This window comes from Micromesistius poutassou, assembly GCF_964030765.1.
Source record: "Micromesistius poutassou genome assembly, chromosome: 8".
In the NCBI taxonomy this organism is placed as follows: Eukaryota; Metazoa; Chordata; class Actinopteri; order Gadiformes; family Gadidae; genus Micromesistius; species Micromesistius poutassou.
Window position 1 is genome coordinate 9,384,705 of NC_140278.1, and position 13,109 is coordinate 9,397,813.

Below are 13,109 nucleotides of genomic sequence, written 5' to 3' on the forward strand. Positions count from 1 at the left end.
GTTAAATGACCTCACAGACTTTGTCACGCTCCTACCAAGGTCCTCCATGTTATGATGTGGTAAGGAGGACCTTGGTAGGAGCGTGACAAAGTCACGTGTGTGTGTGTGTGTGTGTGTGTGTGTGTGTGTGTGTGTGTGTGTGTGTGTGTGTGTGTGTGTGTGTGTGTGTGTGTGTGTGTGTGTGTGTGTGTGTGTGTGTGTGTGTGTGTGTGTGTGTGTGACATTTTGTAATATCTTAAACAACTTCATTACAAATTGAAGTGTATAAAATACTTTGTATTTATTTTGTTTATTGAAACGCCAATAAAATATGTCCCTCGAACCGTGTTTTGTATGTCGATTGTGTGGTTTGTCAACATACATAGTATGTTGCCTATACCCCTGGAGCATCAAATGTATTGTAGAGTAGTTTCTGTCGCAAAAAAAAAAAAAGTGTTTCCTCGCAAACGCGCTCCTCTCCATCATCATGCGCGTATCCTAGTAGCAGCAGCATACTGTAGGGAGGGGGTGTTGGGATTATAACGACACATTGGCATTCGCTCGCTTCTCATGCTTTCCAAAAATCCCCTCACTCGACTATTTCTGTGAACTGGCTCGACTTGTTTTTTGGTTTTCCACTCTTTCTAAGGATGAGTGACTCTAAGCGTTTGAACGGGACCGTAAGATCGCTGGAACCAGGCTATGAGTGGAGGTATGAGTACTACGACTACGAAGACCCCGTGTCTTTTGAGGGGCTCGCAGCGCATCGTTGTAAGTAGGAACCAACACGCCTGGTTTGGAGCTTTGTGCTTGTTTTAACACATGCTGTTGTTCTAATGTTTAATGCATTTAAACTTAGGTGAGATCACTAGTGTGTGTCGGAAAACTTTGGTTGTTTGTGCGGTTTATTTCAGGATTCAGGTTTTAGGCAGACTCCCTTATGGAGGCTTTTCCTCCATAAGCTCTACTTCTATCTAACAGAACTTCAAACTCTTTAGATGTTAAATGTTACTATGTTAATAATAATAGCCACGGGCAATATACATTTTATTAAATAACTGTGATTTTTGTCCCTTTACATTGCTTAAAACGTTTTTTTTTGTCCAAAGCAACTTAAAATAACTGCATTTCACAATGAAGATGTATTTTTTATTGTACTAGGTATATTTGAGAAGGAGTATATAGCCTCACATTTAATTGTAGGTCTAAGTACATAAGATTAGATAAAAGCGCTATAATTTAAATTTCACTATATGCCCATTGCATTTAAAATCAAAAATTCTACTTTTTGCTTTTTGCCCTTTGTTTCCCTTGACTATTCCTTCTGAATATAGTTCACATTTTGTTGTATGTAATTATGTGTTTTACTGAAAGGCTTTATACACAAGCAATACATGCATTGTAGCAATAATTTAATTCCCACCACAAAAGATGTGGTCTATGCATTAAAAGTGGAATTGTAGCCTACTACAATTTATACACTCTTACATGATGATATTTATGATAATGGTCAAGTAGGCTACTTTTACTTTTGATACATACTTTTGATACTACTAAATATAATTATTTAGTTATATTGAGTTATTGAATACACTGCAATACATTGTTAATGCATAATGTTAGTTACTTTAACAAAGCACCTGTTTTTGAGTCTTAAACCTCTGTATGTGTTGTTCTTTAGCTATTGAACTGTAAGCCATTTTGTCACATAGCGGTCTGTTTTCCATACAGACTCTATTGTGATTGTCTTCTGGGTTGGCCTGGCTGTATTTGTCATCTTTATGTTCTTTGTTCTGACTCTTCTGGCTAAGACCCGAGCTCCACATCCTGAGTAAGTATCCTGACAGCACCTATCACTTCCCAACTGTAATGAATGTATTTATGAACACAGCATGCCTCAAAGCCACAAGGGCCCTTTCTAAAATGAAAGGAAAATCCATTTCAACTGAAACATTTATTGTTAACAACTGTAGTCTGGCAAGAAATAAAGTCCTGGGTCTTTCTGAATCCATAAGTGATTCCTCAACTTTTGTCAGAGCCTCACATCTGTTCTGACAGTCAATCACACACAGCGTAGATGCCAATCCTTCTATTGGGCATCATTTGCTAAAAGTAAAATTTGCACTCACATACCAATGTTTCACTCAATTGGAAGAGAGAGGAAAAAGTCTGCAACACCAGTATATGCTCCCAATTTAGATTTTTTTTGTGGGGCACACACACACACTGATGAAGGGCTTGAGTATGCCGAAACGTCACGGTAATAAATATCAAAATTGGGAGCATATACTGGTGTTGCAGACTTTTTCCTCTCTCTTTCATCGTCACTTTTTGTCCAGCACCCAGGATTAGACTTTGGATGTGCGTGCGTTTTATCCTTTTTTCACTCAATAGGAAGACAATGAAGTGACATTACCACCATGATGAAACTGATTATCCCTCTTTCGTGTGGGCACAGAGGCAGAGAAGCTGTTGTGAAGCGTGGAGCACATCTGCCTGGCTGCATGGAGCAGCTGAACCTGCACAAAGTGGCCTTCCCCTCCGAGCCACTCCTGCAGGACGCCTCTTCCCGCTCTCTCCTCCCCTGTCTGGTCCATGAGGAGGAGACAGGCAGACCGGGAAGCTCCGGGACCATGGGACCCTGTGGACCCAGGGCTGGAGCGGCTAACAGGGTCCTCAGGGTTGGACTGATGAGTGGCAGGGAGGCCGCGTGCGATGGACCCCCAGGCCCGTCCTCGGGCCCTGCAGCCCTGGGTGCTGGTGTGTTGCCCAGAGAGACCCCGGAGAACTTTGATATTCCAAATGTTGTGCACTAGGTTCGGAGAGTGCAGGGGAGGGGTCAAGCGTGTGGCAGCCAATATTGGGCCCAGGATCCCTCCCTCAGAACCAATTACATTTGTAAGCATGCTTATTTGGATATATATATATGTATATATGTGTGTGTGTTTACATGCATCTTTATATTTAGACTTTGTATTGCCTTACCCTAACCCTGAGACTCACGGATAAACAGTCTTGAATAGCCACCATAGTTATGTTACGTGCATGACCTCTGTTGAACAGCGACTGTGAGAATGAAGGATAGATTGGAATGAAGGAAAGATACAAACAAGGTGGTTTTTAGACACAACTCAAGTGTTATTTTTCTGCTGTGGGACTGCTCACATGTACAATGGTTTTCATGTGGAAGAGATACAGGCAATAAGGGGAAAACATCTCACCCCTGTCTTTCCTGCACAAAATACAGTATTAAATAAAATGCAAGTGCTTATACATGATATAATGTCATATTCCACAATGTCACACATCCTAAAAACTGTATTGCAACTCATTCAAGATAAATATGGAATATTTCCATCCTGTCCCATCGAAGAGTATGGCCACAGTATATAGAAAATACCAACAGAAAACCACAGCACTGCATGTCAAAGGCAATCCCCATAGCAACAGAACTATTCCAATGCACAGCTGAAAAAGACAGTGGCTTTGGAAATGCTCATTTCAGAGGCAGTAATGGGAATTGATTTTGGTTTGGTGAAGAATAAGATTGTTTTGGTCTGGTTAAAAAGTAGCCATTCCTTAGGACAAAAAGAAAAGCTCATCTTTCAAAGTAATAAGGCTCAATCATTTTACGTGAATTGCACAGTTCAGGGAAACTATACATTGCTCATTTTAAAATGTTATGCCATTTGGCAAAGTACATAACATTATGTTGAAACAGGATGGAACAAAAGCATATGTGGAACATATGTGCTTGCATGTATTGCCTTTGACACTCACGGCAATAAGAGTCCTGGTAATGACCTGGAACTTATCTTAAAATTCTTACTCAAAGCCGCCAACAATAGGGAAATAATAATACGCACATATGAATTACAGTTCATTCCTAGTTCATCAAATCCAAAACGTCTTTCTGTTCCGAGAGAAGACAAAAAGACACCGGCATTTCTTTCATTATCCGTTTGTTCTCTGGAGGATTCTGCCTTTCCTCTGCCAATTACACATGAATAACATCTCATAGGGAAACTTCAAATGACCCAACTACTATTTGAAGTAACTGCAACAGCAAATAAATATGTACCAGCATAGGGACTTGGTGGATATGTGCATGAAATCTGAATGTGGAGAGAATTGATGTGATGTTGAGCTACAGTACTTCTCCCATCAACCAGCACCCAGTATAGTCGGAGGAGGATTAGGGAGCTGCCGCGTAATCCTGGTACCCTGAGAACTTAACGGCCCAATGGGCGGTCGGCCGTCCATCGCGTTAGGGGATCTATATGCATGTGCCACCGGGCATAACACCAGGGACTGTCTTGAACTAGGTTGTTCATTTAAGATTCGGAACACCTCCCAGGGTTGGAGAGGTCAAAACCATTGTCTCCAGTTTGATTAAAATCATGGAGAGGTAATAGGGCTATTCCTTGCATATTGCCACCCGTTCTCCGTTGAGTTGAGTGTGCATAGAAAACCGTTGTGTCCTTCCACTTCTCTGGTTAGAAGTTGATCCTCTGTGTTATGTACAAGAACCGGTTTAAGTGTGTGTCTGCACAACTTGAGGTGGAGTCGTGGCGGTGGATCAGCCCTGGAAGGTATGGACCTCCTCTTGGCTGAAGCCTTGCTGCCTCACCAACCTGGAGGGAGGAAAAGGAGGAATAAATCTCTCACACACACACACAGTTTCGGGCTGTACTGGTGTGCCATTCAAGATTAAACTGCAATACATAGAAATACAGTCCGATGGGATCTTCGTCATTACGGCTGGGCGACTTCAGGAGAGAGACGCGGGCCAGGCTGGTACTCACTCTTGTGTGAGCTCTGTAAAGGCGCTGGGTCCACACACGCACACGTATACCCTGGAGCCCTCGGGGCGGCTCAGGAAGTCCCGCAGCATGGACTGTTCCACCCGCCCCTTCTGGCCCAGCCAGCCGTCGCCCGGCTCAGACAGCACGTACTCCACCTGGAACCTGGGTCAGAGAAACCGCACAGCCACATGAAGGGAACAGAAGCCAAACCGGCCCCCGAGAGGCCAGAAGGGTAGAACATGACGAGACTCCAGAGAGGGTGGAAAGCAGGCAGTGGGCATTGTGGGAGTGTGGGAGTGTACATTATGGCAACATTTCTTTCTCTCCGTTTTCACACAAGTCAAAAACTAATAAACAGCAATAGAAATGGAGGTCTGAGGATGCAGAGGAGTGCGGAAAAAAAACAAAAACATAAGTAAACACTAATCTGCAACGGACAAACTTTGGGCACCTCGGATCTACAGCTGCTAGTTCATCCAGCTCACTGCGCCACGAGATGTCCTTCTCCTGCCGGTTGAAAAGGAGAAGCTTGGTGTTCCTGAGGAAGAGAATGAGCAGTTAATATAATCATCACGTTAATATATACAAGGAAACATTGAGGGGTGTGTCCGTTTACCAAACAAAGCAGCTAGGTGTTGATTAAAGGATCACACACGGACACACAGAGAGTAACACCAGAGGTTCCCGTACTTGATGCTTCCCAGGTCCTGCAGGGACAGTTGAATGAGCCGAGCCATGGGCGTGAACCCGGTGCCGGCGGCCAATAGGTAGAGGTGGGTGACATCACGGAGGGGGCGAAGACTGAAGGGACCCTCCGGACCGCTGACCAACAGATGGTCACCTAGACGACAGACAACCAACAACAACCAACATTACTAGAAACACCACATTCATCCACACACCAGGTTTCTACATCTGTGATCACGACTGAACCATTGTTATTTTCATACCTATTCAAATCTTTTCTTAAAATATTTTTGAGCAATGTCCATTTCTGGCAATGTCTTTCATCCAATGTTCTGTTTTGTTGCAGTTAATTGCCGGTAGTTGCAGTTAATTGCCGGTAAGGTACAGCACTCACCGGTAAACACTGGTTGTTTTGAAATGGTCTCTATGAATATACTGAGGCCTACTTTTGCAGAAAAAGTGAACTAGTCCTTACTCATCGATTTATTCATAATCTCACCACTGGACATCACCCCCGGCGTACATATGAGCCTTCCAATGTGCCCTCATTCATTCTGTTAGATATAGGACAGATTATCAACTTATTACTTTCTAAATGAAGGCCTGGCCCCTGACTCGTATATTATACAGACGCTGGCCCTAAATGACTCGGTATGCAGCCACAGATCCTCCATCAATCATCCAAAAGTCTTCAGTTGTGTGTGCCCTCCGAGAGATAAGGACAGCACAATATTATTTTATCAATGAATCAATTTGATACACTTGATCGAGTGGTGTTGTTATGTCTCTTCACTGCCTTAGTATAAATCATTCAGCTCCCTCATTTATCAGTCGTCTCTCTTCTTTCACCCTGTTTGACACGATAGTGTTGCCAGCGTTTTACTTTTATTTCACTGTCCAAGTCAAAAACTAAGTGTTTTCAGGGGTTATAAATTAGGTCTAGACTAAGTACATAATGAACGTTTATATTCGTAATGACGTAATTTAAAGTAATGGCTCAACAAAACGTATCTGTTATCTGACAATTAATAAAGTTTTGATGGAATAATAAAGATATATATTGCTCACTCTTACCATAAGAATTGTGATGATTATGTTTAAATTTGTACACAGAAGAAATGTTGTACATTAGCAAGGTACAGAACACATTGAAAACCCATAAAATGTTGACTTGAAAAGAAGAAATTGATGTCAAGACAGACACGTTACCGATGTGCAGGGTGTCGAGTTGCGGGGTGAAGAGTCCGTCAGGGTAGACCTTGATCATAAGGAAGAGGTGTGAGCCATGGGTCTGGTCTGGGGAGGCTGGGTCCACCGTGTCCACCGGGACCAGGGACTGCTCCACCGGCGTGTACGGCTTCACCACCTCAGCATCTGAACAACGTGGACAAGGACCATCATTTGGTGGTACGCTCAGACCAGTTCTTTAACCTGTGGCTCATTACAAGCCATATTTTGCACATGTCATTTATGGGGTGCAGAGTAGACTCCAAAAGAGAAGATCCTTGATTCCATCCCGTCCATTCTGGGAATTTATTCTAAACATAACGGTGGCATCAAAGACACTATTTCATTTAGTTAGTTGAGTAAATGGTTTTAATTTGAGGAGCAACACAGTGACAGATCTGTGGATAAGATCATGGATGAGCGACACAGTAGTAACACACATACCTTGGACCTGGGTTTTGAGGTAGACGTGCTTCCCAACAGGCACGTGCATGACCGACCCACAGCGGAGCTGCAGCCGGAACACAGAGGTGTTGTGGTTGACCACCGTCTTTGACACCAACACGCAATCCCTATAGTGGAGCGCTGCAAGGAAGGACAGCACAAACAATATGCTTAATAGATAATAATAAAAAGGGATTTTTTTGCGTTTTCACTAATTCTAAATGCTGTAAAATCTGTTAAAAGAGACTATAAAGTACAGAGAAAAAACTAAGTATACTCAGTACTCCGGATACAGAAATCGCATGCGAATTGCAACCAAAAATCATGTGCAGCGTGCATTAAGTGTGTCTATAAATAAGAATCACACACATGCTAGTTGAGTACTTCTCGGTCTGACCTCTGTCCTTCTGACGTAGGAAGCTGTTATGGAACTCCAGAGGCTGACCCACACTGGCCCATTTCCCCTTGGCCTGCTTGGGTATGCTCAGCTGGATTTTCCCCACAGACCCGGCTGTCTGGACTGCTCCAACAAAAAAACAAAACACCACAAGGTCTGATTAGGGTCAGGGTGGATGTCAGAGAAACCTTGTGAATGCATCAAGTAGGCGTTCGCTGTTGTACTTGCCTTCAACACTCCCCTCTACCTCTTCAGTTAGTCCTAAATAAAAACATGAAGAGGAATCCAGAAAGTTAGTTTTAAAAAATGTTATTAAAAAAATCATCCTACATTGGAAGATTTGTTTTATTGTAGCATATTCAACAGATAAGCCAAGAAAACTACAGATTAACGATTCCATGTGTCACTTCTGCATCTGATAATGTAATCAAACTCCTTTTAACTCACGTAAATGAAGCATGTAGGACATGTTTCCCAGCAGGGCCTCCAGTCGCAAGACGCCGCCCTGCAGGTCGATGGTGGCACAGCCTGAGCGGGGGATCTGAAGTGGGGGGGCAGGAGAAGACAGTGTTGGTCAATAGAAATTACCATGTTACAGCAATCACCTCCAGAACATGGTGTAGAGCAGCGGCTCCCAAACCAGGGGGGCTACTGGGCCGCATTCCAATAAACAGGTCCACTAAATGATTGGTTGTTTTAACCCGCACTTCAGGGTGATTAATATGTGTGCCAAATACTCATTGACAAATCAGACTATACCATTCATAGTCTGATTGACAAATCACATTTCAAATCACTCTGAAACAGAATGAAAACTGATTGAAGTTTGACATTCATGTTAATTTCAAAATCCAAGTTCTGTATATATTCTGTTGTATTTATATACAGTAGATCTACGTGGGCCTGCAGAGGGTCCAGCTCTACTAGGCCCTGGCTTAAGACAGTTGGAGAAAATATGGTGTGTAAATTATTTGGCAGACGGAAGAGTGGGTGAGGCATTTCAATAAATGCCTTTTTAGTGGATGTTGTCTTTCGGTCAAATAATAGTTCAATATTAACAAAGATAATTAAACTCCTTTGTTATATTCTTCAGCCTAAGCTAATTGAGGTGTTATTGGGTACCAATTTGCAAACTATACAATGAAGAAAGGGGATTTATTATTCAGCCATATTTCATTATCGTGCTTAGTCATCCTATTAGTTTGATACATATTCCCATCGAAATCAATGCAATCAGAGTGCAATTAAAATCAAATAAAATTAAAAGTATTTGGCTTACAGACAGCTCAAAAGCATTATTACAACCCTCTTGAGAGTAATCAATTATCTTCACAAATGTTTTAATAACTGGTTTGGTGTTTTGCATAAACCCCAAAATGCAAATGCAACATTTCATAAACCAGAAGGGCACACAGCAAGTAACCATCACACAAGGGTCGGTTACCTTTCTCTTGGTATAAACAACAATATTAACAGTGGAATCCGTTTGGAACCAGTCAAACCTAGAGAACAAGGGGAGAAAACTGTCACTGTGATTGTTATGAATTCAACAACAGCAAACAAATGGCCACCTCTAACACTTAAGGGCATACAAGGTAAGGGATGCTCAGGCAAACTCTAATGGAGCTCTACCGGGGTCGAGAATCCTTCTCTGAAGGAAGGGCAAATCCAGTCGGGTGCAGTGTCATAGAAGATGGAGAGGTTGGGGAGGCCATCAGTGGTGGTGGAGGAAGAGGAGGAGTAAGACCTGACCAAAACAAGAAGATGAGAAGAGTGAGGTCATCAAGAGGTGTGACCAGCATTCTAAGAAAGAAACACAATGTTGATCCACGCTAGGTTAGGTTAGGGGTTGCTGTACCGTTCAAGTTGGAGCCGATGACCTTCTTCTGAGACAGAGCTGGTCAAAGACAAGGCAAATATAAATGAATGTACCACTGATTCTCTGGCAGATGCCCGTTTAGCTAAAGATAGTAAGACAAACATAGTGGCCCTGTCGCACATCCCTAGGTTGCTAGCATGTGCATGTTTGTGTACCTTTGACAGCCACCGGTTTGACGGCCATCCTGCCCACGAGGCACTCTTTCAGCATAGATTCATAGTTTACCCACCGATGGACCTGTGAAATAAGAACGTTCATTTATTCAATTCCCATCTAAATCCTCTCAGGCACAACATACCCCAACATGTGAGGAACGGCTGTTGGACCACAAACACATTCCACTAACAAGGCCAAAGAAACAAAGAGAACCGTACCAGGGTCTTTTAAGGGGAACTGAAACACAGTAAGATGCCACAACTGCGTACATAGTAAACATTGACAAAACATTATTTTAACTTATTTAACCAGACAGTTTGAAAATGGTGGTTATTAAAGCGCAGCCAGGAATATATATAGGCCTATATCAATTTTTAGTTTGGGCAGTTTTCAAACGGCTATCTTCTATCCTGCTATTTATATTTATATAAGGATGGTATCCAGCCTAGTAGTCTAGTGTGTTTCTGTTCCACTTTAAATTGGTTGGTTTGTAAAGCAGAGAGAGAGCCGAAGAGAGCAAGATTTGAAACTTAACAACACTAAAATATTCCCCTGCCTCCCTACACCAGATTCACAGGGAGAGAGCGAACTAATCAGAAATGCACCAATTGTTCAGAGCCCATCGGTATCGGCCCATACAGCGGCAAAAAAAAAATCACCAGCGCATTTCACTCACCAATAGAAAATGCCTATACCATTTATAGCAAATGACACTCCAAATAGCACTTCAATAGTACCAACAGTTCCATGAACAGTCGACCAGCATGAACAATAGCTTGTGGGCTCCGCATTCACTCAAGTAAAACCGACTGCAGCATGCCTACCTGATCAAACAGTTCAGTGCCGTCTATCCCTGCCGCCTTCATCAGCTCCTCTTCCCCACCTGGATGGTAGTCCATGTAGGGCGTCACATTGTACACCATGCCTTCAACCATGAGTAACAACCAATGAGAATACTGTTTGCTATAAATGTGTCATAAATTCATATATATTATATTATCAGCAGCATCATCGATTAAACTTAATTCTTATATCACAACTGTTAATCATGTAGGTATGGCAAGACATTTCTTAACTAACTCAATGGAGACTTAATATTTTTAAGCTGCCAGTAAAGACATTCTAAAAGTGAAAACCCATACTAAAAGTTAATGAAAAATGCACTTAAGGTCAAATAGCCATGATATAATAAACATGTTATGCTCAACTAGAACTACATCACACTACGTTCTTCCCTTTGTTTTGACTGTAGGCATCAGGACTATAATAACCTCGTATGCATGTCCAGCAGTCATCTCTTCTGCTGTGTTTCTTCAGTTCCTCCTCAGTGACCTCAATCAAGCGGCCTCTCAGCCCCGTGTGGTCACGCCCACTCTTGGCAAAACGGATCCAGTCCATCAAACTGTGACCCGGCTTCAAGGCCACCTGAACAGTGAGAGCAAACTTTATATTCCATCATGTAGGCCTACATGTACAGTTGGTATACCCAAGAATATACTGCAAATCAAGTATCTTTTGTTCTGTTGAGTTTGTGTTTCCGATTAAATAACGGGGAAGCGCATTGAGCCAACATGTGGTGGTGGGTGTTATGCAAGTCTCCTAGCTGTTGCTTAAAAAGCTTGAAATGATGTACATCGTATTCTATCAAGATAGGTTTGACTGTCTCTCAAGGCCATCAAACTGATTGCTATAGGCTAGAATATAAATTAAGTAAAGCTTCAGTATTATAAGAAGTTTTCTATCGCATCCAGGAGTAACATGACATTGTCCACCTGTTGAACTAGTATGGAGAGTTCACTTCGGTGAATACAAGCATAACACCCTGAGTTTACCTTGTTCCTCCCGGACTGTCCGGCCGGGGCCACCCGCTGCTGGGAGCCCGCCGCCGGGAACGACTGGGTCGGGACGTTCAGCATCTTGACTATCCGGAGGGATCCCAAATGTCGAAAGATATCTATTGGGTCACCGTGAAATCAAACCATTAATAATGGTTTCCTGCAAACGTCTCCTTTCACGGGCCAGTGTGAATCATTCCGCTGTGTGGACCCGGTTCTTCAAAACTGACAGAGTTGAGCACCCGGTGTCTAGGACTGGTTAGATAGCATAGCTATCCAAGCTAGCACAGCTAGTCTAGCTTGACCAAACGTGCATTACATAAGTCAGTATCATCACGGCTACTAACTTAAAGTCAACGCAGGAGGCGTGTTGAACATGGTATGTTCTGATGTAACCAGTTACTTACTCCGGATATGTCAAAGGCACGCCATCAGAGTTTTTCGCCTACTAGTCGGACCGCCCTGTTGAAATGTCCACAACACTGTTGTAAATAAACAACGGGGTCCTGGTTATGACGCAATCAAGAGGCGCGCGGCGCTTCACTGCCCTCTTCTGGCGATTTGAGAATCACATGCTGAACGGCTACTTTAAATAATCGATAATAATAATAGGCTACACTAATTAAAGCCACATTTCAAATCGAATTAATCTCTCTTGATCTATAAAGAGTACATGTGTCAATAAAACCGAATATGAAACATAATGATCGTCAACAAGTATTTGCAAAAGCGCTGAGTTGAGCTACATAAATAATACAACAATTTGTCATCAGAATATAACCAATAGGCTTTTATAACATTTTACTACTAAAAGGTAGACCTACCTGCCATGACATTAGTGAAATAGTATGCTGCAGATGAAACAAAATTCCTTCTTCCCTCACGTTCATCCTCCTCTTCCTCGTCGTCAGAATCGCTGTCGTCATCATTAGGCCTACTGGTGTAAAGCATCGGGAAAGAATGAGACAGTCCAACAAATGGGAGGAAGCTGGAAACGATTTTGCAATAATCTACCACGACACGTTGCATAGTGTGTGTTATTTAAACTGAATGTGTCTCATAGCATGTGAGTGAGTGATAACATGAAGTAGGTCTTCTAGGCAAACGGCACAGCTTATCAACTAAGTCACTAAGAGGATTCCAAAAGAAGACATGAGGCTACTCAGACAGACAATCAATTAATCTAAAACCAGAACTTAAAAAAAAAAAAATAGGAATTATATAGTAATGTTTTGTATTCGTTTCCATCTGTGTGCTTATGCAGGTGGGAGATGACTTTTTAACCAAGTAGGCATGGCCTACTTGGCCACTGTTCTAATACGACTTTGAACTTCTTCGTAACTCCTCCTTACTGCCGGACTTTTTGGGGGAATCCTTTTATAACATTTAATTTAAGGGTGTAATGTGTCTTAATATTTAAAATATGATGCAATGATGGTGAATGAGGCTTATCATCCCACCAAAGTGCTGTTATGTGCTTTGCTTTTACTTTAGGATAGGATACTAGGCTACTTTATCCACCGCGTCCGTAGTCCAGAGTTCAGATGTGTTAATCGGTTGTGTTGATGCCTGGTGGAAACAGAAACAGACATAGTAACTTGTAACTTTTGGATTTATGTATTATACTTAACTACCGGCAGATGGCAGCAAAAACTTAGTTATACACAGGCGGTCTATCTCGTGATTCCGATTATTTCCTT

At 42.3% G+C, this 13,109-nt stretch overlaps 1 protein-coding gene across 2 annotated transcripts; it reads right to left on the reverse strand.

The window, feature by feature from the left end:
• Positions 1 to 3,104: 3,104 nt before the first annotated feature.
• Positions 3,105 to 11,885, reverse strand: cyb5r4 (cytochrome b5 reductase 4). Of its 2 annotated transcripts, XM_084471429.1 has the most exons (17): positions 11,817 to 11,885; positions 11,407 to 11,528; positions 10,846 to 10,999; positions 10,399 to 10,499; positions 9,574 to 9,655; positions 9,398 to 9,436; positions 9,172 to 9,286; positions 8,984 to 9,041; positions 7,987 to 8,080; positions 7,768 to 7,800; positions 7,540 to 7,662; positions 7,143 to 7,283; positions 6,681 to 6,845; positions 5,475 to 5,625; positions 5,236 to 5,322; positions 4,785 to 4,946; positions 3,105 to 4,613 (listed from the first exon to the last, which is right to left on the reverse strand). In XM_084471429.1, exons 2-17 carry the CDS (start codon positions 11,488 to 11,490, stop codon positions 4,559 to 4,561), a joined length of 1,644 nt encoding a protein of 547 aa, XP_084327555.1. In that variant the 5' UTR covers positions 11,491 to 11,528; positions 11,817 to 11,885; the 3' UTR covers positions 3,105 to 4,558. The 2 variants fall into 2 exon arrangements, with proteins under 2 accessions (XP_084327555.1, XP_084327556.1); XM_084471430.1 differs by lacking the exon at positions 11,817 to 11,885 and having other exon boundaries at positions 11,407 to 11,789.
• Between the last annotated feature and the right edge of the window lie 1,224 nt (positions 11,886 to 13,109).

Coding starts and splice junctions, on each gene's coding strand:
- cyb5r4 (XM_084471429.1), bottom strand. CDS start 11,490: ATGCTGAACGTCCCGACCCAGTCGTTCCCGGCGGCGGGCTCCCAGCAG. Junction 9,042..9,171: donor GAGAAGGATTCTCGACCCCG/GTAGAGCTCCAT, acceptor CTTGTTCTCTAG/GTTTGACTGGTTCCAAACGG. Junction 5,626..6,680: donor ACTCGACACCCTGCACATCG/GTAACGTGTCTG, acceptor TCTGTCGTCTAG/GTGACCATCTGTTGGTCAGC.